The sequence below is a fragment of the Erythrolamprus reginae genome, chromosome 3 (assembly GCF_031021105.1).
Source record: "Erythrolamprus reginae isolate rEryReg1 chromosome 3, rEryReg1.hap1, whole genome shotgun sequence".
NCBI lineage: Eukaryota > Metazoa > Chordata > Lepidosauria > Squamata > Dipsadidae > Erythrolamprus > Erythrolamprus reginae.
Genome location: NC_091952.1, coordinates 222447134 through 222474535, shown reverse-complemented (window position 1 = coordinate 222474535; position 27402 = coordinate 222447134). Strand labels below are relative to the sequence as shown.

At 41.8% G+C, this 27402-nt stretch overlaps 2 protein-coding genes across 2 annotated transcripts; one reads left to right on the top strand and one right to left on the bottom strand.

Annotated features, from left to right (window-relative positions):
* The first annotated feature begins 22 nt into the window (after window positions 1-22).
* Window positions 23-9453, top strand: RBIS (ribosomal biogenesis factor). Its single transcript, XM_070747994.1, has 5 exons — window positions 23-357; window positions 2343-2459; window positions 3198-3314; window positions 5063-5166; window positions 9085-9453. The coding sequence occupies exons 2-4, from the start codon at window positions 2346-2348 to the stop codon at window positions 5129-5131; spliced, it is 300 nt and encodes a 99-aa protein (XP_070604095.1). The 5' UTR covers window positions 23-357; window positions 2343-2345; the 3' UTR covers window positions 5132-5166; window positions 9085-9453.
* E2F5 (E2F transcription factor 5) lies at window positions 5162-26593 on the bottom strand. The gene is made up of 9 exons (XM_070747993.1): window positions 25978-26593; window positions 22766-22875; window positions 21667-21828; window positions 20011-20054; window positions 19433-19497; window positions 17094-17340; window positions 14548-14739; window positions 12387-12431; window positions 5162-6018 (listed from the first exon to the last, which is right to left on the bottom strand). The coding sequence occupies exons 1-9, from the start codon at window positions 26143-26145 to the stop codon at window positions 5909-5911; spliced, it is 1143 nt and encodes a 380-aa protein (XP_070604094.1). The 5' UTR covers window positions 26146-26593; the 3' UTR covers window positions 5162-5908.
* Window positions 26594-27402: the final 809 nt, after the last annotated feature.

The following is a 27402-nucleotide window of genomic DNA, read 5'->3' as shown; positions in this document are numbered from 1 at the left end:
AACCCCGCCCGTCCTTTCCCTCGCTCGCAGCCGGGGCCGAGGACTGCTGTCACCCCGTCCCGCCGAAGTGAGCCAAAACTCCCGAAGAGTGTCAAAAACCGGGCGCGTGGGGGGGCAGAGAAAAGAGAAACTACCCGTCGCGCTCGAATGACGTACGCGGTTGCGCAGTATTTCTCAGCAAAATCTGAAGAATCGGCGCTTCGCCTACACGTGAACCGGTTTCCGGGCGGTGTCTTGCGTACGCCTCTAAAGTCGAAGAAGAGCTCAAGTTTAAGGGGGACCCGATTTGAACATTGTTTCCCCACGTTTGGGGTTTTCTCGCTCGCGACTCCCTTTCTCCTCGGACCAGAATAAAAAGTGAGTTTGCTTAATCGCAAATCCCGCTTTATAGCAACGGGGTGGCATTGGTTGACTGCACAGAAGATACTGAGGGCTGACTCGGGCCAGTATGGCTAATAGCCCTGCGGAACTCTTTCCCACTCGAGGTCTTCTATCCTTCCCAAGGGCCCTTAAACCCTGGCGATGGAATAAGGCGGGGCCAACATGGGTTGTGAATGAAGAGGGCACTGTTATTTTTTAAAATTTATTTTCTATTAAATACATTTCTTAGTGCTTTATAAACATCACCGCCTGGGTATTTAATTTGCATAATAATACAAATCGCATTCTTATTCCGCACCCCTCTTTTCCAACCATTGGTAAAAAATTCTATGTTTGATAATATTCTAAGTCCTCTTTCTGCTTAATTTTCAATGTCGGTCCATCCATTTCTGCACAATGTAGCATCTTAACTATTCCTTTATCTCGCAGTATATCTTCATTTTTCCAGGAATGTGTGAAAATAATGCTCATTGCTGTTTTAATGTTCATTGCTGCTGATTTTTATGTTAGAACAATTAGTGGAAAAACAAACTTGAAGTTTGTTTGTTTGTTTATTTATTTATTTATTAGATTTGTATTTCACCCTCCTCTGAAGGGGGTTGTGGGTGCTCCATCCAATGCTAGAAGTTTTTAAAAAGAGATTGGACAACCATTTGTCTGAAATGTACAGGGAGTTGGACTAGATCTCCAAAGTCCCTCCCAACTCTGTTCAATTTTAGTTGTTGTGTTATTGTTATTATTAAGATTTCTATTACTGTATTTATGTATTTATTTATTAGATTTATATGCCGCCCTTCTCCTGGGATTCAGGGCGGCTCACAGTAAACAAACACAAAACCTGAAGAAATATATTAAAATTCTCTTTAAATTCTCCCTACTAAAAATACATGCCAATCTAACTTTAAATTGTATCCCAAAATCCCTATACAGTATATTTAAAAAACCAATCATCAACATTCTTGCTATCATTCTTCACTCATACGCTGGGGTAGATGTTCATATTGTTTTATAGTTAGCACGTTTTAAATAATGAGCAACTATATAAATAAATAGGCCTGTTCATTTAATTTGGGGATCAACTCTTGGCAAATGGACCTGCCAACCCTTGGGGTTGGAATCTATACTGTACATTGTGGCCTGTTGTGTGTCTCAGTACATCCAGGCTCTTAATTCACTCTGCTTGTAATTTGCGTCAGTGCTGTTGTTGCCAGTCAGCATGAAGAGTGAGAGTTATCTTTTCCAGTCAACTCTGTATTATTCAGAAGGCTGATAAGTTGCTATGTTAACTTAGCCATTTTTAAAGCCCCTCCCACAACCACAGAAAACAAAGGGTCAAAGAAGTATAGGGATAGGGAAGACCTAACCACTCCACTTGATATGCCAATTCTGAATTACTTTTTTAAAAAACCCAGCACACACCTCTTGTGGAGAAAAACACAAAGACATGGTTGTGTTTGATGGATGGAAGATCAACAAAAGTGACTTTATTGTTTAGTCATTGGAAAGCATGGCATGAATAGAGGGGAATGTTGGTCATGTGCCCAAATGATGTTATTGCATGTTAAAAGGTGCAAAAGTACCAATATCTTAGAATGTTCTGCCCATATGGCCCATCTATTTTCTTTCCTGTGGGTTTTTCCTACAATTAATTAAGGAAGTCTCTTTAGTTATGTTAGTGAATAAAGTCAATATCAGCATTATCATTAAAGATGACAAAAGATCTAGCACATTGCCCAGAGTTAGGAAAAAGGAACCTCATTATGCATAGGCACAGTATAGATCACAAGAAGCAATTGATGGAAGAGGTCTCCTGCTGAAAATGTACCCTTCAATAATTCATTCAATAATTAATATACTAGAAACTATCTTCCAAGTAGTGATATAGGTGTTACTTATATAATTATCTTGAATGTTTGACTAATCATTACAAAATTTTAAAGTACTGTATTCACTTACTTTAGGTCATGGGCAAGAATAAGGCAAAAGGATTGAAACCGGCCAATGTATTCCATATAGCCAATAAAAAAATACTAAAGGCTAAAAGTAAAACAAAACCAGTGGTAACCAATCTAAAAAAGGTAAGTAAACTAGATGACTCTGTGATGCTTTTTAAAAAATCTGTGCCTGCGCTGTACACATTAAATTGCAGTTGGTTTTTTTTTTTAATGACTTTGGTTATCTAGCTATATGAGCTTTGTTCCCAGGTCTATATCTATATAAAGTCACTTTCCTGGGTGGAATGTTTCTTGTAGGATTTCTGACAATTGAAATCCCATGCATCAAGAACCCTGGCTATGGGAATGCTCCAAAAGTGAATAAAATACATTATTCATTGCTTTCAATAATAATAATAATAATTTTCTGCTAAAGAAAACTGAGCTGGGGTGGCGCAGCAGGTAGAGTGCTGTACTGCAGGCCACTGAAGCTGACTGTAGATCTGAAGGTCAGCGGTACAAATCTCATCACCGGCTCAAGGTTGACTCAGCCTTCCATCCTTCCAAGGTGGGTAAAATGAGGACCCGGATTGTGGGGGCAATATGCTGGCTCTGTTAAAAAGTGCTATTGCTAACAGGTTGTAAGCCGCCCTGAGTCTAAGGAGAAGGGAGGCATAAAAATTGAATAAATAAAATAAATAAATAAATAAAACAACTAAAAATGTGGGAATGTTTATCTTGATGATTTGCTTCTTTCTGCCCTAAACCTTTGCAATGATTTATTGTAAATTAATGAAGATTAAACAGATTAATTATAGTTGTACTATTGTGCTTCAGTTTCGTCTTGATACAAAAAATTGTTTTTCTTTTTTTCCCCCAAAGATAAATATAGTGAATGGTGAAAAAGTTCACAAGATAGATAAGGCATTTACAGAAATACAGAAAAATGTGAAAGTGCTATCCAAAACTGTTCCATCAGATTCTACAAAGAAACGTCTGGTAAGAGTTGCTCATATGGAAACAAATTCTGATCTGTGTATCTTTTGGGATGGGACGATTTAACCAAAGGCTGGTGGTTTAAACACCTGACTGATCCTTTGTGATAAAAATAGTCAACCAACAAAAATGACAGAAGGAGTAACGTTTACTGCATTCATTTCCCACTTCCCCCCTCCAAAAAAAAGTAAAAGACATTCTACCACCTTTTGGAGAGATTCTGTGAATCTTCACACACGTCTCGATCCTATGTCTGAGTAAAGTGGATAGGGAGCAATTTGTATAGTGTTTTTTTGAGCTTTCCAATTTCTAGAAAATGGAAATTTGGCCAATCATATTGTTCCTGGGACATTGAAGTCTTGATATATTACATCTTCTATCTATGGTTTTGCCCCCACACCCTTGCTAAAATGTATATGTTGCACCTTAGAACAAGTCATCCCTATTATTTAGGCAGGGAAGGAAATCATTCTGAAATATTCTCTTAATGCTTAGGTTTGATAAACACATTTTCCCAATTGCAAATACAGTGGTACCTCAAGATACGAACCCCTCGTCTTACGAACAACTCGTGATACGAACCCAGGGTTCAGAAAAATTTTGCCTCTTCTTACGAACTTTTTTCGAGTTACGAACCGGCGTTCGGAGACTGCTGGGAAGCCGCGCGGCTGTTTTAAAAGGTGACAGCCGGACGGCGGGGCTTCCCAGAAGCCTCCCAAACGCCGGTTCGTAACTCGAACAAAGTTCATAAGAAGAGGCAAAATTTTGCTGAACCCCGGGTTCGGTTCGGGAGGTTGCTGGGAAGCCCCCCAGGCCGGCTGCGACCTTTTAAAACACCTGCACCGCTTTGCAGCTGTCTCCCGAAGCCGAACGCGGAAGTTCGGCTTTAGCGTTCGGCTTCAGGAGACAGCTGCGAAGCGGCGCGGGTGTTTTAAAAGGTCGCAGCCAGCCTGGGGGGCTTGCCAGCACCCCCCCGAACCCCGAACTTTTGCCGAACTTCCGGGTTCGGGGGGGTGCTGGCAAGCCCCCCAGGCCGGCTGCGACCTTTTAAAACACCCGCACCGCTTCGCAGCTGTCTCCCGAAGCCGAATGCGGAAGTTCGGCTTTCGCGTTCGGCTTCAGGAGACAGCTGCGAAGCGGTGCGGGTGTTTTAAAAGGTCGCAGCCGGCCTGGGGGGCTTGCCAGCACCCCCCCGAACCCCGAACTTTTGCCGAACTTCCGGGTTCGGGGTTCGGGGGGGTGCTGGCAAGCCCCCCAGGCCGGCTGCGACCTTTTAAAACACCCGCGCCGCTTCGCAGCTGTCTCCCGAAGCCGAACGCGGGGGTTTTTTTGGTTGCACGGATTAATTGACTTTACATTGTTTCCTATGGGAAACAATGTTTCGTCTTACAAACCTTTCGTCTTACGAACCTCCTCCTTGCACCAATTAAGTTCGTATCATGAGGTATTACTGTATTGTCTGGTGATGTTCTTATAATGTTCAGGGAGTCTATCTTGCCATAGCAATATTTTAAAACGTATTTCTGCAAACTGTAATGTCTTCCCACCCAACTCCCATCAATTGGTATTTTTTTAAAAATCTACCGCATGCATTTCTGCAGTCTGAGCAGAGGCAGCCTAATAAGCATGAAATGCTTCTTCTGAAATATATTAATTGTTTTGATGATTGTATCCTTAAGAAAAGCCCATATTGGATCATGAAATCTTTAGTACTCAAGATATTTCAAAGTGCATGTGTTTCCTTTTTTCAGATTCCAAAGTCTCAGGAAGACAAACAAGTTAATGTGGATGCTGCTGCAAGCTTATTTTCTCAGTTGTAGCACAAAACATAGCGATGTGAAAATTACATCTTTTGGTATGTCACAATCTTTTGTATAGTTTTATTTTTTTAAAATCTTGTTAATATACAAGTATTGGTGTTCTTTAATTTGAACTACAAATAGTGCTTTCCTTAATCTAGGAATGTGAGAAATAAAAGGGGGAAAAGACATTTAAAGTGCTAATAAAGAAGGCACTCCACAGAATGTTTTTGGGGTTCACCCAAGAGAACTGGGAGAAAAATAACCTAAGAAATCATCATTTATTTTACAAATGGCAGTGGAAGTTTGAAACATATGGCCAAAACTTCATAATGATTATAGGGAGTTCCTAAGAGACCAGATTTGCTAGCTCTAATGGAAGCAGAAAAAGTAGAATTAGGAATTCCTGTTCCTTAAAAAAAGGGGGGGCATATAAGTACCCTGTTTCCCCCCAAATAAGATAATCCCTTGATAATAAACCCAATTGGGCTTTTGGCTGCATCGCAATAAGGCCAAGCGCTTATTTAAGAGTTCAAAAAAAAAAAGTAAAGTAAAACAGGGTCTTATTTCAGGGAACAGGGTGACTGTACTGAGATACTCTAATAGTTCTTTGAGTATCTACTCTGCAATTCATTACATTTAGAAACTGTTCACAATAAAGAGTTTTTAAAAAAACATATGCCCAGCATTGGTCAGTCATGGAGTTTTCCATTCATTATTTTAAATACTTCAATTATAAAACTGCATCTACTGTATTACATAGTTAGAGGTAGATAAGGAAATCTGGTTGCATCAAATCTAGTAGTTCAAGATCTGAACGTCGAAGAGATCACAGACTCCTTCATTATCATCCAGGTTGAAGCTGTAGTCATCTCCATGTGTTGGAGACAGCCGTAGTAGAGGAAAAACTGTAAGACAGAATCTTAAATTATGCTTGGTTAAAATTGAGGCACCGTAAGCATCATTATATTGATTCAATGATATGTGTGAGCGCAAGTGGAGAATATTCCTCTTCTCTTTCAGGTCCCAGCACCACTAATGCTACATACAGTAGTTCCATTAGCTAGTCCCAGGCTTTAAAAAACGAATCTTACTCCTTATTCCAGAATTTGAAGATTTAATATTCCAATATTAGTGGTTCAAAGCTAGTATTCCTAGCTTTCATAAGTATTCCTAGTCTTCGGAGAGGGGCGGCATACAAATCTAATTAATTAATAAATAATAATAATAATATTAATAATTCCTAGCTCCTGGAATACTTATGTTGTTTATATGCCTTTCTAGCAAGTAATTAAACAGAGTTCACAGACTTGACAGACCTAAAAACCCCCACAAGATTCAGAGAATCTTATTTATAAATGGTGAGAAATAACTCAGAAACCAAATGAGTTAAATACAATATGACATTCTGCATGCAGAATACAGATATAATCATTGCTAAACAATAAGGGGAATGTCAATGGTAGAAAAACATTAAATTAATATGTAAGGTTATACTTAAAGAAAAGCTAGGGTAAAGATGTTTATCACTGGTATATTATTCTACTATCAAATGCATTTTTCCTTACTTCCTTTTTGTATATCTCTTCCTTTTCTTAAAAATACTCAGCATAAGATGCCTACTGTATTTTTCAGAGTATAAGACCACACCAGAGTATAAGACGCACCTTAATTTTTTGGGAGGAAAATTAGAGAAAAGCTGATTTGGGATGGGGGTGGCCTCCTTGAATACCCTCAATCAGCTGTTCCCAGAGGTGAACTTTGGCAACAGGTTCGTTGGTTGTGAGCTCTGTGCCTTACTTTACCAGCCTGTGAAACCTCCATTTCAGAGGCTTTTTTCCAGCCTCTGAAATCTCCGTTGTAGCCCCGTCCAGCCTCTGTTTTCAGCCTCTGAAACCTCCTTTTGAGAGGCTGGGCATGGCTACATTCAGTGTATAAGATGCACCTAAATTTTCACCCTCTTTTGGTTGGAAAAAGGGTGCATCTTACACTCCAAAAAATGCAATAGTGCACAAATTTCCTGTGGTTAATGCATACTGCTATTGAGTTGTTTCAATTCTAATTTTTTAATTTTAAATTCAGACAAAACAGATGATTTTTCACAGTACATAAATACCTTTACAAGGCAGTTGTACTTGTACATTGTACAAATTAGATACAGTGGTACCTCGGTTCTCGAATGCTTTGGTTTTTGTACATTTCGGAACAAAAATTTGGATACCAAACAGCCACAGAAAATTTTGTTTATTATCCGAAATGTTACCGCCAGGGGCGGCTGCAATCCCAGCAGCTTCAGGAGGCTGAGGAGCTCCTTTCCTCAGTGCTTCGTCTTATTACCTGTAAGCAGCTGCACCAACTTTCTCCTTCCCGGCGGTGGCAAAGGCGGCGGCTTCCCTTCGAGTAGCAACAGCGCCGGGAATGTCACGTGATGAAGGGAAACCGCCGGAGCCGTCTCAGCAGTTGCCACCACTCCAGCAGCTTCCCTTCATTACGTGACGTTCCCGGCGCTGTTGCTACTCAAAGGGAAGCCGCCGCCGTTGCCGCCGCCGGGAAGGAGGAAGTTGGTGCAGCTGCTTACATGTAATAAGACGAAGCACTGAGGATAGGAGCCCCCTGAAGCTTCTGGGATTGCAGCCGCCCCCGGCGGTAACATTTATCCCATAGGAAGTAAAGAAAATAGATTTAATTGGTTCCCAGCGAGTCAACAGGGGCTGGGAACCAATTAAATCCATTTCCATTATTTCCTATGAGATAAATTAATTCAGTACTCAACCAAATCGGTTCTCGACCACACTTCTGGAACGAATTGTGGTCAAGAACCGAGGTACCACTGTACTTTTTTACCAAGTATCTAAAGAAATAGCTATGCTAAATTATTTAGCCAGTATTATCTATAGGCAGAATTTAAGGAACCAGTAAAGGAGGAACCTGAAGTTTGGCTAGACCTCCAAAGGCTTATTTCTCTGCAACAGGGATTTTTAGATATTTCATAGTAACTTCCAACCAAATGCTTCATAATACAAAGCATTAAGGAATGACTTTCTATTTTTCATAGGTTTTAACCTGTTATTTTAAAATGTGGTTTTTAAGCATAACGTTCGAATTACAGTGATCCCTCGATCATCGCGAGGGTTCCGTTCCAGGACCCCACGCGATGATCGATTTTTAGCGAAGTAGCGGTGCGGAAGTAAAAACACCATCTGCGCATGCGCAGATGGTGTTTTTACTTCCACTGCCGCCCACCCTTCGCCCGCCCACCCCGTTGCTCGCGCCTGAGGTGCGCGCGCGCTTGGGGACACCCCAGCTCCGCTTCCCAGCTGGGAAGCGGAGGTGGGGTGTCCCCAAGCGCGCGCGCTTTCCCCAGCAACGCGCGCGCGCGTGGGGACGCCCTAGCTCCGCTTCCCAGCTGGGAAGCAGAGGTGGGGTGTCCCCAAGCGCGCGCGCTTTCCCCAGCAACGCGCGCGTGGGTGGGGACACCCTAGCTCCGCTTCCCAGCTGGGAAGCGGAGGTGGGGTGTCTCCAAGCGCGCGCGCTTTCCCCAGCAACGCGCGCGCGGTGGGGACACCCTAGCTCCGCTTCCCAGCTGGGAAGCGGAGGTGGGGTGTCCCCAAGCTCGCGTGCGCTGCCCGCCCGCCCACGCTGTTGCCGGCTCCGCTTCCCAGCTGGGAAGCGGAGCGGGGGTTTCCCGCGCGCGTGCCGCCCGCCAGCCCACGCCGTTGCTCGCGCCGCCGCTGGGGTCTTACCGGGGCAAGACCCAGGGAAGCCTCTGCCCGGCGGGGAAACTCCACCATCTACGCATGCGTGGAAGGGCACGCATGCGCAGATGGTGGAGTTTACTTCCGGGTTGAAAACTCGCGATATAGCCCTTTCGCGATGCTCGAGGACGCGAAACTCGAGGGATCACTGTAATAGTAAGAATGAGATTTGGATATTTTTATATAAAAATGGTTTTCCTTTGTCTTTTTTTATTCCAGAAATACAGAATGAATTACACATCTTTCAACACTGGAAATCTATTTGCCTAAGTATATACAATAATGTTGGAAGGAATATCTGGATTTTATATAATGAATTGGAAAATTAATCCTCCCCAGAATGGCAGTAGTCAAGCAATTGAAGAAAAATTCCAAGATTTTTTAAAAAAAATATTCACCTTTTAGTGTCTTTGCATAGCTAAGAGTCAAATTATTTATCAACAGAGATTGGTCTATACTTACTAGCTGAAATTCTAATTTAAAGTGAACTGTCTAAATAAAGTTTCTTTGAAAACCTATTAAAAATGTAAGATAAAATGATTTTGCACATTAAATAAAATTACATTACTTTGTTGTAGACAGAATAAATTTCTGACTTATTCAAAATTTTATATAATGGATGGAAAAATAGGAAAACAAACAAAAATATGTACTTCGACATTGAACTGAATTACCCTGTTTGAACGGGTGTTAAAGGTTATTAAATCCCTTACTTTAGTTTACCCCAAAATATGGAATTGTTGTTTAAATTTGGGCAATATGAAAATTTTGGCTTCGATTCTGACTATGTTAAAGTAACAGCTGTTTTCGTTTTCACCCTTCTCCAAAATACAGCTTGGTATTTAAAAAATGAGTACAGTGATCCCCCGTTTATTGCGTCCCCAACCATTGCGAACAGGGTACTTCGCTATTTTTCAACCCGGAAGTCAAAAATACCATCTACGCATGCGTGCCGGGCACGCATGCGTAGATGGCAGCGGCTTCCCTGGGTCTTCCCCCTCTTGCTGGCGTCAGCGAGGAGTTTCCCCACCGCCCACGCAAACTCCTCGCTGCCGCCCGCCCTTCACCCGCCCACGCCGTTCATTCTCGCCGGTTTTGAGCTGTCCGGAAGCGAATTCGCTTCCGGACTCAGCTCAAAACCGCCGATAGCAAGCGGCAAGGAACGGCTTGTCTCGGCGCTTTCGAGCTGTCAGCTCGAAAGCGCCGAGACAAGCCGTTCCTTGCCGCTTGGTATCGCCGGTTTTGAGCTGAGTCCGGAAGCGAATTCGCTTCCGGACAGCTCAAAAGCGCCGATAGCAAGCGGCAAGGAACGGCTTGTCTCGGCGCTTTCGAGCTGTCAGCTCGAAAGCGCCGAGACAAGCCGTTCCTTGCCGCTTGGTATCGCCGGTTTTGAGCTGAGTCCGGAAGCGAATTCGCTTCCGGACAGCTCAAAAGCGCCGATAGCAAGCGGCAAGGAACGGCTTGTCTCGGCGCTTTCGAGCTGTCAGCTCGAAAGCGCTGAGACAAGCCGTTCCTTGCCGCTTGGTATCGCCGGTTTTGAGCTGAGTCCGGAAGCGAATTCGCTTCCGGACTCAGCTCAAAAGCGCCGAGAGCCAGCGCCCCCCGGACCCCCAACCCGGGTTTGGGGGGCTGCTAGGAAGCCCTCCATGCCGGCGGCAAACAGCCGCCCCGCCCCCAATCTTCGGCTCCTCGCTAGCGCTGTGGGAGTAAAAACACCGTCTGCACATGCGCAGACGGTGTTTTTACTTCCGCATCGCTACTTCGCGAAAACCCGCTCGTTGCGGGGGCTCCTGGAACGGAACCCTCGCAACGAGCGGGGGATCACTGTATAGCAATAGCATTTAGACTTTATACTGTTTCAGTCCTTTACAGCCTACTCTTAAGTGGTTTACAGAGTCAGCATATTGCCCCCAACAATCTGGGTCCTCATTTTAGCAACCTCGGAAGAATGGAAGACTGAATCAACCTTCAGCCATTCAGGACTGAAGTCCTGGAGTGAGCAGTGAGATAGCCTACACTACTGCATTCTAACCACCACGCTACCAGGGCTCGGTGTATCTTAGTACTGATGTAAAAGTACAATTTCATCTATTAAATTATTTAATTTGAACCATAAGATTTGAATGAGGCAGTCTTCTGTAAGTAAGCAGAGACTTTTCAGCAGTGGTATTTTGACCAAGTGGAATTATCTTGCTAGATAATAAGTCTTTACCACATTCTCTTTTCTCCTAGAAAGTTGCTTGCCTCCTGTTTTCACCAGGAGTATTCTGTGTAAAAATCTACTATTGGTAGTCCTCAACTTACCACCACAACTGAGTCTTGAATTGTGGTTAAGCAAGGCACTCATATAATTGCCTTGCTCAACAATTACCATCCCAGCTCTCCCCATTGCAGTTGTTAAGCAAAACAAGTGGCAGGGGACAGCAAAGTTCCAGGAAACCATTGCAGCTCCCCCACAAATCACATATGCCTATGCTGGGCCTCTTGGTGCGTCCCCCAACTTCTGAGGCACCTCATGCACGGCTTCTCACCCAACCGGATCCCCACAGGCCATAGGCCTGCTTTCCATCCCACTGGATCCTATAGCCTTGAGAAGAAAATCACACCTTTTACAGAAATTGCAAGAATGGGGATAGTTTCCAGTATGATGTAAAGCAGCTGCTGCAGGAAGGCTTTGAATTGCATTGCATTTTAGGAAGTCAATCTTCAGAACAGGTAAGTAGACCAAGGCATAACAGGGCAGGGAGGAAGCCTAAGGTGGAACATCCTAAGCCCCAGACTCAGATTTATTTGAAGTGTAAATAATGTTTCAAAAACAAATACTAGCTTTCCGCAAGTATTGTTTTGCTTGTTAACTTTAGTGTCACATACTCGACGGTGTGACATGATGTTCAGCACAATGGATGTACTGTCAAAGTGATAAATGGCTTTCTGTAAAAAGATGTGTTGGCTACAGCCTGGCTGGCTTCAAAAACTATTGGGCTAATTCATGAAAGTCAATGAAGATCAGAGGATATTAGCCTTGGTGGAAGTATGATTGCCTATGAAAGCCTTTTGCTGGAAGACTAACGGGCTTCCATTTACAGTTAATTGACCACTGGGCTGGATGGAGCAGGGGTCTGCTCCAGCAGGAATCTGCTTTGGTTGTTCTTTTAAAAGAGATAATTTTAAAGTCTTTGTGGATCTGACTAGAGTTGGTTCAAGGACAATGGCTACTGATGACTGTCAGCATAGTGTTTCTATATACTGCTGAGAGGTGTGCTACTAATTCACACCCTGTTAATGACCTACAGAAGGTTGGTTGGGCTATAAGTACTTCCTCCCAAATGTAATAGAAGTAATAAATATAGATGCCACTAATTAAGCAGAAAATTCAATGGCCAAATCTTTTTACATCAATGAATGAGATTCTGATTTTTACTGGTGCACATCCATTCAAAAATGGAATCATAAACCAACACTTGTGCAAACTTGTAAAGTGTAACTTTATATCTTCAAATTTTACAATATAAGAAACTTACCATCAGAGGACATCAGTTCGTCAATGATATCATCGCTAATAACACCTGTTGACAAAGAGAAATTCACAACTATGCATATGCAGAAATGGCAAACCAAAATGCCTAAGCAAAATAAAAAATATCTCATTTAACCGCCCCTAATTTCTACTGCAATGCCAAAAAAGTGAAAATATAAAATAGTATATTGAGTCCAGCAAATCTAACACACATTTTATTAAACAAACTTAATTAACTTTCAAACCTCCACAAAGCATTTTTCACTCAAAAAGATAACCTGCCTCAGCATATAGGATATAAATTTAATGAATCAAAGAAAGTTACAATATTTTGCTCTTTTTCTAATAAAATGCAGTACCCAGGTAATCTAGCTTCAATTAGTTTCTTCAAAACTTTCTTTTGGACTTCTAATATTTCATTTAAGCTGCTCTTGTGAAATGAACACAAAGCTGTGCCACACCCAATACTGTGATCTCAAGTTACAAGGATCAGGATTTTTTTTTAAAAAAAAATCTAACCACATGGCAGTTATGAAGAGCACACTAGGAAAAACTAAGCCCTTGGCCAGCAACCAGAAGCATAAACTAGGAGACAATCAAAACCTTCTTTAGATCATTGTTATAAAGCACACAGAGATTTTGAGAAGTACATTATCCAAAATGTGTCAGGGATATTGGCAATCCTTACAGCCTTATAAATATTTTCAAAAATTGTGGGTATAAGGTGTGCAAGAGGTATATTTTTTTAAAATGTCAGTTGATTCCAACAAATGAGTATTAAGATTATTTATAACACTATTTGCTTCATACTATATCTATCTAGTTACAGGGTCAACCTAAAAAAAGGAAGGTTCCACTCTTAGCCACAATCTTCTCTTTCTTTACTTCCCTTTCCAAAGATTTATCTATGAAGCATAATAAAAGATTTGGAGCAAAGCGGAAACCAGGATGTTGCTGAAATGAACAGATAGAAGTTCTTCAATTTTATTGCTTCCAGGATGAGGGCAAGCATTTGTGTTTTTATCTGGGCCACTACAGCAGCTGGGTATCTCTCTAGAGTTATAAAGGAAAAGCTGGTCGAACAGATATTGGCAGTAAGAATTATCTATCAGATGTAATATATTGCACTGTAGATTCAAGAAATTGGCTATGTCTAGTCACCTGTGGACTTTTGTCTCAGTACCATATGCAGTGATTATAAAATAGTTACGGTGAAAAGGCTTGACCCCAGAAGTAAAGTCAATTATAAGACTTATATTTAAAAAAATAAAAAATAAAGTAGCTAAGCATTTTACCAAACAAGAAAAGTACAACTCATTCTTTTCAAGTTTTGGATTTCTGGATACTTCCCAATTAACATTAATCAATTAGATTGATTTAATTTGATTTTTTGTGGTTAAGGCAGCAGACTAAAAACCAGCAGATAGCCTACTAGTTCCAAGTGATCTTGGGTTAGTTACTCTCTTTCAGCCTAATTTATTTCACAGAACTGTTGTGGGGGAAAATAGGAGGAAGGAATATTACCCTGTTTCCCCGAAAATAAGACGTACCTCGAAAGTAAGGCATGTCAGAGGTTTTGCAGAATTTGCTAATATAAGGCACCCCCCGAAAATAAGGCGTAGTCAAGTTTACATACGGTACGGTGGAAAAACATACGGTACCATTCAAAGCTGTTCATAGCAGTACCGTAATAATGTGGCGTCCCCTGCTGGCCCCTTCCATCGCTTTGTACCATCCAGTACAGCAGACACAGTCTGCTGCTGTCTCACCGCCATTACAGTCTCCACTACAGTGCGTAGACTGTAGTTCCTCTGGTGGCCGGAAGCTGCAATAGTGGGAGTATACTGTTGTACCATATAAGTGCCGTCCTTTGTCTGTGTGGGTGCCACACTGACAGGTACCGTACCGTAATCAGTGTACCGTACGGTACACTTTCTTTGGGGGTGTCAGCTTTTCTGCCTGTGAATTTGTCTTATTTGAGGAATATAAGGCACCCCCCGAAAATAAGACGTAGCACAACTTTTGGAGCAAAAATTAATATAAGACAGTGTCTTATTTTGGGGAAAACACGGTAGGTATCCTTGTCACCTGGAGTTATTTATAAACAATAAAGACAAGATTTTTTAAAAAAACAAATCAATAAATAAATGTAAGATGATCTTTACCTCCAGGTTCATCCATCTTTGCTATGTCAAATGTGTTCGACTTTAGAATACTATTGACATCCAGTGGAAGGAAGGAAGAAGGGAGGATTGTTGAGCTAGGCGTGGTTTCGGTTACAAGGCTATCATACAACACAGAATCTGGAATACTGGCACACAGTGTTTCAGGAGCTGGGCTTCCTTGTAAAGTGATATCTAGAGTATTGGAAATTTTTAAAGTTAAAATCCAACGTGATAGTTCAATGCAATAAACAAAATTGAAAAATAGCACAGGTTGATCACCTCTATTTTTTAAAAAATTAATCTATATGACTGTTCATCTCATGGAAAGCAATTCTGTAAGATGTACAATAATCCACTAAAATATCTCAATAGTTTATGAAATCCTGAAAGATTTCAGCATCTCCCATATTATTTCAGTCGAAAACTAAAATCCCACCAAATTTGGCATTTTTGCAAGTTGTGGGGTGTTGTTTAAATTTTTATATGTATATATATTGTGATCCATGCCACCTCATGATTACTAGTATCAGTATAAGAAGACACGATTATAGAGAAAAGCAAATTCTTTCATACTAGCTAGTACATAAGTAACTAATTAGACATCAAAATGTTTAATTATTTTCCACCTTTATTGTTTTATAAATTTAAGGCAGAGAACATATTTAGTATCACAAGCTTTTCATTTATGCAGACCCATTTTGTTATTTTCTTGATGGACAACAATCAAATTACATTTCTAGTTAGCTATTTTTCACATTTTGTTCAGAACAAATTGGAATTTTAAAACAAATGTGAAAGTCTGGTTTAAGGTCATTAATTCTAAAATTAGAAACTACAGTATATCAACTTGGATAGAAGGCAAAGCCATGGGTAATTAGAAATAGTCTCATTATATATTGGTGCAGATCAAATAGAATACCATGCTTAAATTACTCATAAATGAAGATATTCTTGCACTCAAAACATAAACATGATTTACAGCCTGAGGTGACTCAATACAGTTTTTATAATGAGAAAACCATTGAGACCTTGTTAAGCTGTCCACTGAAGTAGTACCTATTATCTATCTACCTATTATCAACGAAGCAGTGGAAGTGATGTGCCGGTGCCTGGAGGCTGTTGGGGCCTGGATGGGTGTCAACAGACTCAAGCTCAACCCGGATAAGACGGAGTGGCTGTGGGTTTTGCCTCCCAAGGACAATTCCATCTGTCCGTCCATCACCCTGGGGAGGGGAATTATTGACCCCCTCAGAGAGGGTCCGCAACTTGGGCGTCCTCCTCGATCCACAGCTCACATTAGAGAACCATCTTTCAGCTGTGGCGAGGGGGGCGTTTGCCCAGGTTCGCCTGGTGCACCAGTTGCGGCCCTATTTGGACCGGGACTCACTGCTCACAGTCACTCATGCCCTCATCACCTCGAGGTTCGACTACTGTAATGCTCTCTACATGGGGCTACCTTTGAAAAGTGTTCGGAAACTTCAGATCGTGCAGAATGCAGCTGCGAGAGCAGTCATGGGCTTCCCCAGGTATGCCCATGTTACACTAACACTCCGCAGTCTGCATTGGTTGCCGATCAATTTCTGGTCACAATTCAAAGTGTTGGTTATGACCTATAAAGCCCTTCATGGCATTGGACCAGAATATCTCCGAGACCGCCTTCTGCTGCACGAATCCCAGCAACCGATTAGGTCCCACAGAGTGGGCCTTCTCTGGGTCCCGTCAACTAAACAATGTCGGTTGGCGGGCCACAGGAGAAGAGCCTTCTCTGTGGCGGCCCCGACTCTCTGGAACCAGCTCCCCCCAGAGATTAGAACTGCCCCTACCTTCCTTGCCTTTCGCAAACTCCTTAAAACCCACCTTTGTCGTCAGGCATGGAGGAACTGAGATATCTCCCCCGGGCCTATATAATTTATGTATGGTATGTTTGTAGGTATGTCTGCTTAAAAATTGGTTTTTTTAACTATTTTAAATTTTAAATTGTAAATTATTAGATTTGTCAGGAACTGTTTTTATTGTGTTGTGAGCCGCCCCGAGTCTACGGAGAGGGACGGCATACAAATCTAATTAATAATAATAATAATAATAATAATAATAATAATAATAATAATAATAATCTACTCACAGTCACCTGCTTTTGAACTGCTGGGTCAGCAGGAGCTGGAGTGATTGATGGGAGCTCACCCCATCCCATGGCAGTAACTAGATCTCAAACACAAGTCTGCCAATCATCAGCCCAGCATCCTAACACATCCGCCACTACTCTCCACAAGCACTGAGAATTAAAATATATTTTCTAATAGTATTGGCTTAGAGTTCTTTTTTTAGCCAATATATTATTTTTACAAGATGATCATCCTAATCCTTTACTTAGGATAGGACACAAATATAACTTTCAAAAATCTAGTCTGTAAATAACTTAGTCAGTCTAAAAATGTATACAGGATATGACCACGTCCCTTGAGAAAACAGTAAAGAAACAAAATCTAAATAACAGTGGTATCAGGTTTTCTGGAAAATTTCTGGGAAGGAAAAGTCTCTCTACCCACCTGTTGGTATATCTGTCACTAGAGTCTGTGGAAGGGATTGCTTTTGATTAAGGTCTGAAGACTCTTGTAATTTCTGGGGATCTGTATTTGGTTTAGGGGAAGTCAGTGGAACTGTAGACTGTAGGAGATCATCTGGTGGAGGTACTGGGAAAACGACTGGTTTGGAAGAACTGGACTCTTTGTTAATGAGCAATACCTGGATAGGGCCCAGACTGCTCTTCAAATTGATCTGGTATTTCTTTTGTCCCTTGAGAGAGGGCGGTAAAGTAAAATGAAAATCTTAACATGCTTTATATGAAAACAGAAATACTAATCAAGTCAGTTAAAACTAATTCCATTCAAAATTATAAATGAAAGTTTTGAACTGCAGCGGTAGGGAATCAGTTTGCTAACATGCTTTCTTTCTTTAGTTAATAATACCTCATTTTGTTCAATATGGAATTGGCATTTGTTAATAAAATTTTCTTTACACAACATATACTTTTTTAGCAGCTTAATGGAGTAAAATGTTGCAAACAAGTACCTTGTTTCCCCAAAAATAATACATGCCCCCATAACAAGGCCAATCAGGCTTTTTAGATATGCGCTAAAATAAGCCACCCCCCAAATAAAACTTGCCAAGTATTTTCTGGGGAAAAGGGGGGATATGCCCCCCACACCCGGGCTGAGCCTGTTCGGGGGCAAGAGGCAGCCACGTTCTCGCCCGGTGGCTCTCATTTGTTCCTTGGAAAAGTCAGCGGAAGCAATAGCAGCAACTCGCCCAGTGGGAAGAAATGTTTGGTGTTAACTCATGCCCAGCGGCACGAGGCGGTAGGAGGGCCCTACTACAGAGCCTTTCCAGAGTCGCCCACCGAGATAGAGGTGCAGGGAAGCGGATTCTGGGGCAGGCAAATAGAAGGGAACTTTTGCGTCTCTCCACGTCGCTGTGAGATGGGGGATGGGAGCCCGAGGCTCTGATCCCCTCCTGCTGCAGCGGCTCCAGAGCCTTGATCCCTGCCTTGCCTCTCCTACCTAACAGGCAGGACTGCATTTCAAAATGCTGCCGGAGGCAGAGCCCAGAGGAGCTAAGCCCGGCCTCTGGAGCACCTGCCTCTCATTTGCTCTTTGTCTCTCTCTCTCTCCGAGGAACACAACGGAGTTACAAGTGTCAGATAGAATGCATGTCTTGCGGCCCACCTCACGCCACCCCACCTGCCATCCCCAAATTGCATCCCACTATGAGATGTGTGTCCTACTTGGGATTTGTAGCCCCATCACGTTCAGGGTTGTGTCCAGGGAAGCCCATTGTAAAAGAAAAAGTGTCGCTAATTCAATCAAAGATCTCTATCTCGTGAGAAGTTTTCTTCTACAATGGACTTCCATGGATAACACCAGGAACACAACAGAGCTACAAGTCCCAGGTATAATACGCATCTCGCGGTCCAACATGTCCTACCTACCAGAAACGAGTCTCGGTGAGATTCGTCATGCCACCACCACTGCCTGGAAGAGCAGGACTCTGCAAGGCTTATTGTGCCATTGCATGGACGAACGGCAGCACTACCGTGAGGTTCAACATAACAACACAGCCGTATGAAAATAACAGCTGTGCCGGTATGATGAAGCTTATGGCAGTCCTGCGGTTCTTGCATGCAATGGCCCAACAAGCCTTGCAGAGTCCTGCTCCACAAGGTGGTGGCAGCGGGCCAGCCACTCAGCCACGCCAAGAACATGGAGAAGTGGTGGCAATGGTACATCCAGTCCCATACTCGCTGCCTACTACACCCCCAAAATAATAAGCCCCAACCCGATAATAAAGCCACATCAATTTTAAAGATCTATAAAAGTATAATCTGAAATGTAACAGTGTCCTGTTTAGTATTAAGATTAAGGCAGCTGAGTTAAACCTTGACTTAGTCTTGTTTGGAGATCTATTTAAATAATTGGGAGGAGTTTGTGTAACTACATTTAAGAAAACTTAATATACTGCCATAATGTACATTTCTCCAATTCTTTGCTATTTCTATGGATCAGACACACATGCACAGAAATACACAGCAAACAGTACATATCATCTGTACTGTTTGCTGGTAGGTACACTGCTGTGAGGCAGAGACAGATTTATTTTCCTCCTTGTTTTCCTCCCCCAAAACTCAGAGGCATCTTGTACTCCAAAAAACACGATAGATGGATAACTGAATTACTGAACACTGCATCTTTTAAAACAATTTGTGAGACTAACCAATAACGGTCCAGCTTTATAAAACTGATACAAAACAGATAACAATTTTAAATTATGTGCTTTGTACAATGGATAAATTCCCCATTCTAGTTAAATCAGAATGGTTATTTCTACATACCACATGTGGCACAGGAACTTCTAACTGTGTACCAGAAGGTGCTTGAATTGCTAGCAGTGTATCTCCTGTTTATGGAGAAACAGTCAAATCTTAATTGAATGCATTTGTTTCTATTTTTATATGCATTGTCTCAGTTGAATCTCAGTTCAGTCTGAAAAGCCATGTTTTAATGCACAATAGCAAATAAGACATGACAACAACTCTGTGAACCACGTGCTTTAACGAGAAGACAGTTGATTCTACATTGGCCATTTTACTTTTCTTTGTGTTCTTCAAGTTTCATTTACTGTCCCATCTGGGTGCTGTTTTGTACTGCTCTGATTTTTAGGCAGAAATCCTATTGTGTTCTACTCTCTAAAACGGAATTAAGGATACAGAGCAGATTATATATTACAGTACAAATTGATAGCACACTGCACTGTGCGTAGCAGATCTGTTATTAAATAAAAGGCTCCTGAGGATTTCATGAGGCAACATCTCTGAAAAACAATTGCTATATGCTTAAATTAACACTGATCACACCGCTTGTGTGTCTCCAGAAGTAAAGATAATTTGCAGACTTAAATCTTTTCTCTTACCACTGAAGCAGTCACAAATGTCTTCATGGGTGATATATGAAAAAGTGGGTCTTGTCAAGGAATTGTTCAAAATAAATTGATTACATATAGTTAATGATACTTTAAAAGAGACATAACTAGTAGTTCAAATATTCTGTGTGGCATTCATCACCCACGAGTGAAATTGCATCATTCAAAAATAATGAATTTGTTTTTTTCATTTTAATATGACTTTGAGAACTACCAGACTGAAAGTGATGAGTTTTTAACAGGTAACACAGGTGGAAGGCAGCCCTTTCTACAACATCCCCCTCCCATCTTTAAATTGTCCTGTAGGGCTCTGCTCTCGCAGAAATGGGCCAGGCAGTTTGTACAGAAGAATGGTGGGGGGATGTCCCGCTCTCCAGGATGGAGAGGGGGCAAGAGAAGGCACAATAAGCTATGTTGCCCTGGCTCCGCTCAACCGCGCTTCTTCCAGGCCATCCAAATAGCACAGCACCATGAGACAATTGGCAGCACCTCCCCACCCGGCCTCCCTTGCCGGGTACTGCTGCACTGGCAGCTTCACTCTGCTCAGCTCTGCCTGCCACTTTCCGCGAAATTTCCAGGGGACAGAGGGGGGGGGGAGTATGTGGGCTCAAACAGCACTCGGCTTAACTTTCTGGCAAGGCTTGGAGACTGCCCAGCATGCCCATCCACCAGCTCTCTAGGCAGTGCCACTTTCTCTATGCTCTACCAAGACCGCCACCAGCCCGGAGACCATGCTCCAGGATGACATATGACAGGGGATGCACCTCTGCCGGGCCACTGCTGTCACTGTTGCCCCTCTTGCCTTGCCGGCTTCGGCTCCAAGACCTTCACAGGCTGGGAAGCATTGGGGTGCACACCTACGGAGTTCCACTAGCTTCCAGGAACTGCTGGCCTCCGATCTGGCAGGGACCTTGGTGGGGCAAAGAGAAAATGGAGCCGCCTGGAAAGCTGGCAAACAGGCGTGCCGGATGGTCTCCAAGCCTTGCCAGTAAAGTAGCCAAGCATTGGGCAGAGTACTTTCTTCCTTCTCTCGTCACCGAGAAGAGTGAAAATTAAAGAAATAAATAAGTTTGGAAAAGGCATGGATGTTTCTCATGTGCATTCAATTCAGGGACGCCCTCACTCTCTTTCAACCAGATATACCTGCACATGTGGAACAGTTTTATAAGCCATAAAGTTTATGTTAGGAATCCCCCATCTTGGGAGTTGGTGGGTAATTTGGAATTTTAGCTGCTGTCACAAGATATTTGCCTTGAGAGAGGTTACTTTCTACTGCAGAAGAAAGACAGAAAGAAAAGAAAGGGAGGACCAAGGGAGAAAGGAAGATGAAAGAGAGAGAGAGAGAAAGAGAGAGAGAGAGAGGGAGGGGGGGAGAGAGAGAGAGAGAGAGAGAGAGAGAGAGAGAGAGAGAAAGAAAGAAAGAAAGAAAGAAAGAAAGAAAGAAAGAAAGAAAGAAAAATAGCAATTAATACACAGGCAGTGCAATAGGAACAGAAATGTACTTGTGAGCTGGGGCATCCTGTTCCAGTTCTCCTGTCTTCTGCCCCAATCTCATCTCTAGTCTCTAGAGTCAATGTTAAAGATACAGAAGGGCCCAGGGGAAGGCTTGTCCTATTGTAACAAATTATACTACATATCAAAGGATATCATTTATTGATGGAATCTTCCTTAACATTTTTTATACTTTGTTGTAACCACAGTTTTTGCTGATCCAGTTCCTTTTCTTTTATTTCTAGCTCTTCAATTTCCGCTTCGAGGTATCTCAGTCTCTCGATGACCTCCTTTGTATTACAACCAGCCCCTACACCTCTTCAAGAAAAAAAGTGTTGACATTATGAAGTGACAATAACTAGATAAAAAGCGGCAGATTTTCAGTCTTTCAAGCTGTGCATTGGGGAAAGGTGAAATAGGACACCCTCCATTATTATAGATTCTTTTTCTGTTCATTTATTTATTTTTATTTGGATATAATCATAATTTATTTCTTGCCGATCTCATGGTTTGAGGTGACTTATGGTGGATGTCCAGTCTTGTAGGTTTTAAAATCACCTGAACTCCATACCGATTCATAGGACTTTGGTTAATTTGCATTGCTGAGTATTTTATCCTGATTGGTCAGGATATTTACATATTGTTATGTTTTACAAGATAAAGTAAAAGTATCTGTTGTAACTCTTTAAACTGCTTGAGTTTGTCTGTAAAGCATAGCTTGGAAGTCTCCCAGTAAATAAAATATACAACACAAAATAAATTCAAATCCTTTTAAAAGTTGTATATTTATCACATTCATGGAAGAAAGTTACCCTTCAAATTTTCAGTGTGCATATACAAGTACAGTGTTTCCTCAATTTTCGTGGGGGATGCGTTCTGAGACTGCCCGCGAAAGTCGAATTTCCGCAAAGTAGAGATGCGGAAGTAAATACACTATTTTTGGCTATGAACAGTATCACAAGCCTTCCCTTAACACTTTAAACCCCTAAATTACAATTTCCCATTCCCTTGGCAACCATTTAGATTATTACTCACCATGTTTGTTTATTAAAGTTTATTTAAAAAATATTTATTAAAGGTGGACGAAAGTTTGGCGATGACATATGATGTCATCGGGTGGGAAAAACCGTGGTATCGGGGGGAAAACTGCGAAGTATTTTTAAATTAATATTTTTGAAAAACCGTGGTATAGACTTTTCGCAAAGTTCGAACCCGCGAAAATCGAGTGAACACTGTATACATAAACTTCTCTTACTTCCACTGGATACTGTTTTTTGACTTTTTTTCAATAAGATCTATCCCTTCCAAAACATTGGTGATGTCATAGATCCGTCTTTTCTGCCGTACAGCCAATGTATCAGCAGCCTGGGAAGAGAAAGGAGAAAAAAGAACAATGCATAGAGAGATGAAGGGCAAAAGGAGAGGCTCATTAGGCAGCTGCAGTGCATTTGTACAAGCCTCCTAGGGAATATTAATCACAACCTTCCAAGGGGACAGATGCACAATTAGAGGCCTCGGACCACCCTCCCTGCCTGTGGAACAGGGGCAATCAAACAAAATGCCTGTACAAGTGACCTCCTGAAAACATGCCTATGGAACTCCCCACGTGGAAAGGAATTCTTTTGGAGTTAGCCATGCATGAGGCCAGTGGATGAGAGGGAGCGGAAGAGTCAAAAAGATGGTGGAACCCTCTTGAAGAGGACTCAGAAGAATAATGTATCATTTTCATCTAAGAAGAGGGCTGGAAAAGAACAGAAAATGGCAAGTCACTGTTGCAAAGACAGGTAATTCCATCCCTGATATATTGTTTGGGAAAGTTTAAATTTATTTATTTATTTATTTATTAGATTTATATGCCGCCCCTCTCCGTAGACTCAGGGCGGCTCACAGCAATGACAAAAACAATATACAATGACAAAAGTTTCTCAACACCTAACTATACCCATCCATTTATCTAAATCATGTTATTTGTTTGAATAAAAATTGATCTGAGGTTCAACTTGCTTTATATCTTGTGTAAACTGACAGCCAAATTGGTGTAGTGATTAAGGTATCCGGTTAGAAACCGAGAGACACTGCATTCTAGTCCAAACTTGGGCACAAAGCCAGCGGACCAGTCTTTTTTTTTCACCCCTAGAAAGGATGCAATGGCAAACTACTTCTGAAAAAATTTGCCAATAAAATTACAGGAACTTGTCCAAGCAGTGTCTGAAAATTGGGCACAACTGAATGGAAAAAGGAAAAAAAGAAAGCAATATTAACAACATAGAGAAGCTCTCTAGCATATAAAAATGATCTACTATTAAGCAAGTGTCTAGGGCTAGGCTTACCCTTGAATAATAATTGACATTTTGATGGCCAAACCCACACTTACAATTAAGGCTGGAGAAAAGGACAGGGTTTTATGAAAATTGGAATGAGGATGTATTATTATTATTATTATTATTGTTGTTGTTGTTGTTGTTATTATTATTATTATTATTATTATTATTATTATTATTATTATTACTACAACAACAACAACAACAACAACATAGACCCGGAGCAGCTCACAACATACAATATAAAACAATATATGTACAAATCTAATAATTAAAACTATGACTAAAATGTAGTGATCTTTGTATTTTAACTATGACATACCTATTTAGGAAACTATATTGCAGTACTCCAATTCAAAATGGCGAATGTTAGTTTTCAGCAATCCTGATTTTAAAAGCAGGTGGTAGGAACCACAGGTTATTCATTTCTTAGGCAGGATGTAATCAAGACTAAGCTGCTATCAATCCTAGTTTGTGCCTGGCATGTACCCTGAAAGCAATTTTACCCTTTAACATTAAATCTACTTCATCAAGAATCAATTTGATGTAGAGATTGACATCAGACTAGAAATCAAGAGATGGTTCAAGCAGAAGTGGATTACTTTAATTTGAAAATAAATTCTGCTGCATTCAGCCAAATTTATTTCTTGATAAAAGCCACAAATGTTTAGGCCACAATCTTACCTGCAGGTTTTTCTCAGGAACAAAGGAACACCCATTGTTCCACTGTTTTACCCAGGGAGAGTTAATAGCATAACAACCCTTACAACTCTTACCATATTTATCTTGAATATGGGCACAAGCTTTCAGAGAAGTGTGGCATTGGCATCTTAATTCCCCACTCACAGAATGGGTGATTTATAGACAGGAAGAAAGGCCAAAGTGAAAATACCTACTCAGCCTACAGCAAAGTTATTATATGCCTTATGGCCAGAAACTTTATAGCAGGCTAACTTCTAATCTCTCATGCTTGTTTGTACATGTGAAAAGGGACTAAAGGAAGGAAGGACTTTGGACAAAAAAAATGAGCATTTGAAAAGGATGGCTTTGCCTCAGAAAATGGTGATGTGATTTAATACAGGTGTAAATCAGGAAGCCTTCTCCACAACCCACTTGTACAAGGTGGTTTTAGAAGATGGAGGCAGAAAAAGACCTCATGGTCCATTTAGTCTGCTCTTATATTATTTCCTGTTTTTTATCTTAGGATGGATATGTTTATACCAAGCATGTTTAAATTCAGTTACTGTGGATTTACCAACTATGTCTGCTGGAAGGTTGTTCCAAGCATCTACTACTCTTTCAGTAAAATCATATTTTCTCATGTTGCTTTTGATCTTTCCCCCAACTAACCTCAGATTGTATCTCCTTGTTCTTGTGTTCACTTTCATATTAAAAACACTTCCCCCTCCTGAACCTTATTTAGCCCTTCAACATACTTAAATGTTTCAATCATGTCCCCCCTTTCCCTTCTGTCCTCCAGACTATACAGATTTAAGTCTTTCCTGATTAGTTTTATGCTTAAGACCTTCCACCATTTTTTGTAGCCCACCTTTGAACCCGTTCAATTTTATCAATAATTTTTTGTAGGTGAGGTCTCCAGAACTGAACACAGTATTCCAAAAATAAAATAGATATTATGGCGGCCAGGAAGCCCTAACCTCAACACTTTCTTTCTGGTGCATTTGGTGTGGTAATTATGCAGGTCATTTCCTTATTTACTTGTTGTTGTTGTTGTTAGAAAGAGTAGTAGATCCTTGGAACAAACTTCCAGCAGACCTGGTTGGTAAATCCACAGTACCTGAATGGGATAAACATATATCCATCCTAGGATAAAATACAGGAAATAGTATAAGGGCAGACTAGATAGACCATGAGGTCTTTTTCTGCCGTCAATCTTCTGTTTCTATGTTTGTTTTAACCTTTGTTAAGAGTGAAGAAAGGGGAACGGGCAGTATGGGAAACACAGGAGTGTTACCCTTCCCCGCTATTTCCAGTCCTTTCTCCTTGCAGAACCCAGGTAAGGAAGCTGCTGCTCCAAACAGGGCAGGGAAAAAAGGCTCCCGTGGGGAAAGGAGGCTTCTTCCCCGCTTGAACTCTCAGACCCCCTTTACTGCCCCTCTCCAGCCTCTCCTCCGCCGCAGCTCACCGCCTTCAGGTCCAGCACGCCGTCCTTGGCTTCCTGCAGCAGCGAGACAAACTTGGTGGTGAGGAGCCCCAGGCTCTTCTCGTGCCGGCTGCTGTTGCCGCTGTTGCCGCTGCCGTCCAGGCTCCCGCCGCTGCTAGAAACCGCCTCGGCCAACGCCGCCGCGGCCATGCTGCATCGCTCCAAGCCTGCCTCAGCCAGTGGGGTTTCCCCGGCAGCAGCGGCGGCGGCGGCCCCACGTGGCCCTCACGGGCGGCCTCCTCTGTCTTTCCCCCCCACTGCCGCCCAGCGAGCACAGCTGGCCCTCAATGGAGCAGCTCCGGGCCTCGCCAGGCTTGCTTGCTGTGGGTGGGGGAGGAGGAAGTGACGCTGCCTCGCAGTTGCTGGGAGACAAAGTTTTGTGTAGGGAAGGTGCAGGGGGAGACGGGACGGGAAAAGGTTTGTTTGCTTCGAGGAGGAAACGTTCGCAACCCGCCTTAGCAAGCTCCCCAAGGCCCGAAGGATCTGTCTCGCCGCCCCTGCTTACTCCCCCCCCCCCCCCCGCCTCCTACTTGTGTTGTAAATGAAATTTTCTCCCAATTGGCAACGCTGGAACTTTCTGCAATTACAATTCCCCATCATTAAAGGGGTGTGTGCGCCAGAGTGCCTTCCGTCCCCTGTCCTAACGTTTCTTTTTTTACTAGTATAATGTATACTGCTCAAAATAAATAAAAAAAGGGAACACTTAAACAACACAATATAACTCCAAGCAAATGAAACTTCGGTGAAATCAAATTGTCCACATTGATTGATAATCAGAATAGAATAGAATAGAATTTTATTGGCCGAGTGTGATAGGACACACAAGGAATTTGTCTTGGTGCATATGCTCTCGGGGCACATAAAAGAAAAAGATACATTTGTCAAGAATCATGAGGTACAGCACTTAATGATTGTCATAGGGGTCGAATAAGCAATGAAGAAACAATATTAATAAAAATCTTCGGATACTATCAATTTCACATGTCAGCACAACTTTGTATAGAACAAACTATTTAATGAGAATATTTCATTCAGATCTAGGATGTGCTCTTTTAGTCTTCCCTTTATTTTTTTGAGCAGTGTATACAAATATGATCTTTGTATACCACCAATATGTACTTGATAAAACAAATAAAAAAATCATTCTAGCTGAACAGCTAGGACCTATTGTATAGTTTTGTTTATTTTATTTTATTAACTTATGTTGTCAAGTACAGTACTTATTGGTAGTATGCAAAGATAATGTTTATATACATGATACTAGAAACAGAGAAAAATTAGGACAGGAGACGGAAGGCACTCTGGTGCACTTATGCACGGCCCTTACTGACCTCTTAGGAATAGGTGAGGTCAGCAATGGATAGTCTAAGGGTAAAGTTTTGGGAGTTAGGTGATGGTACTAGTCAG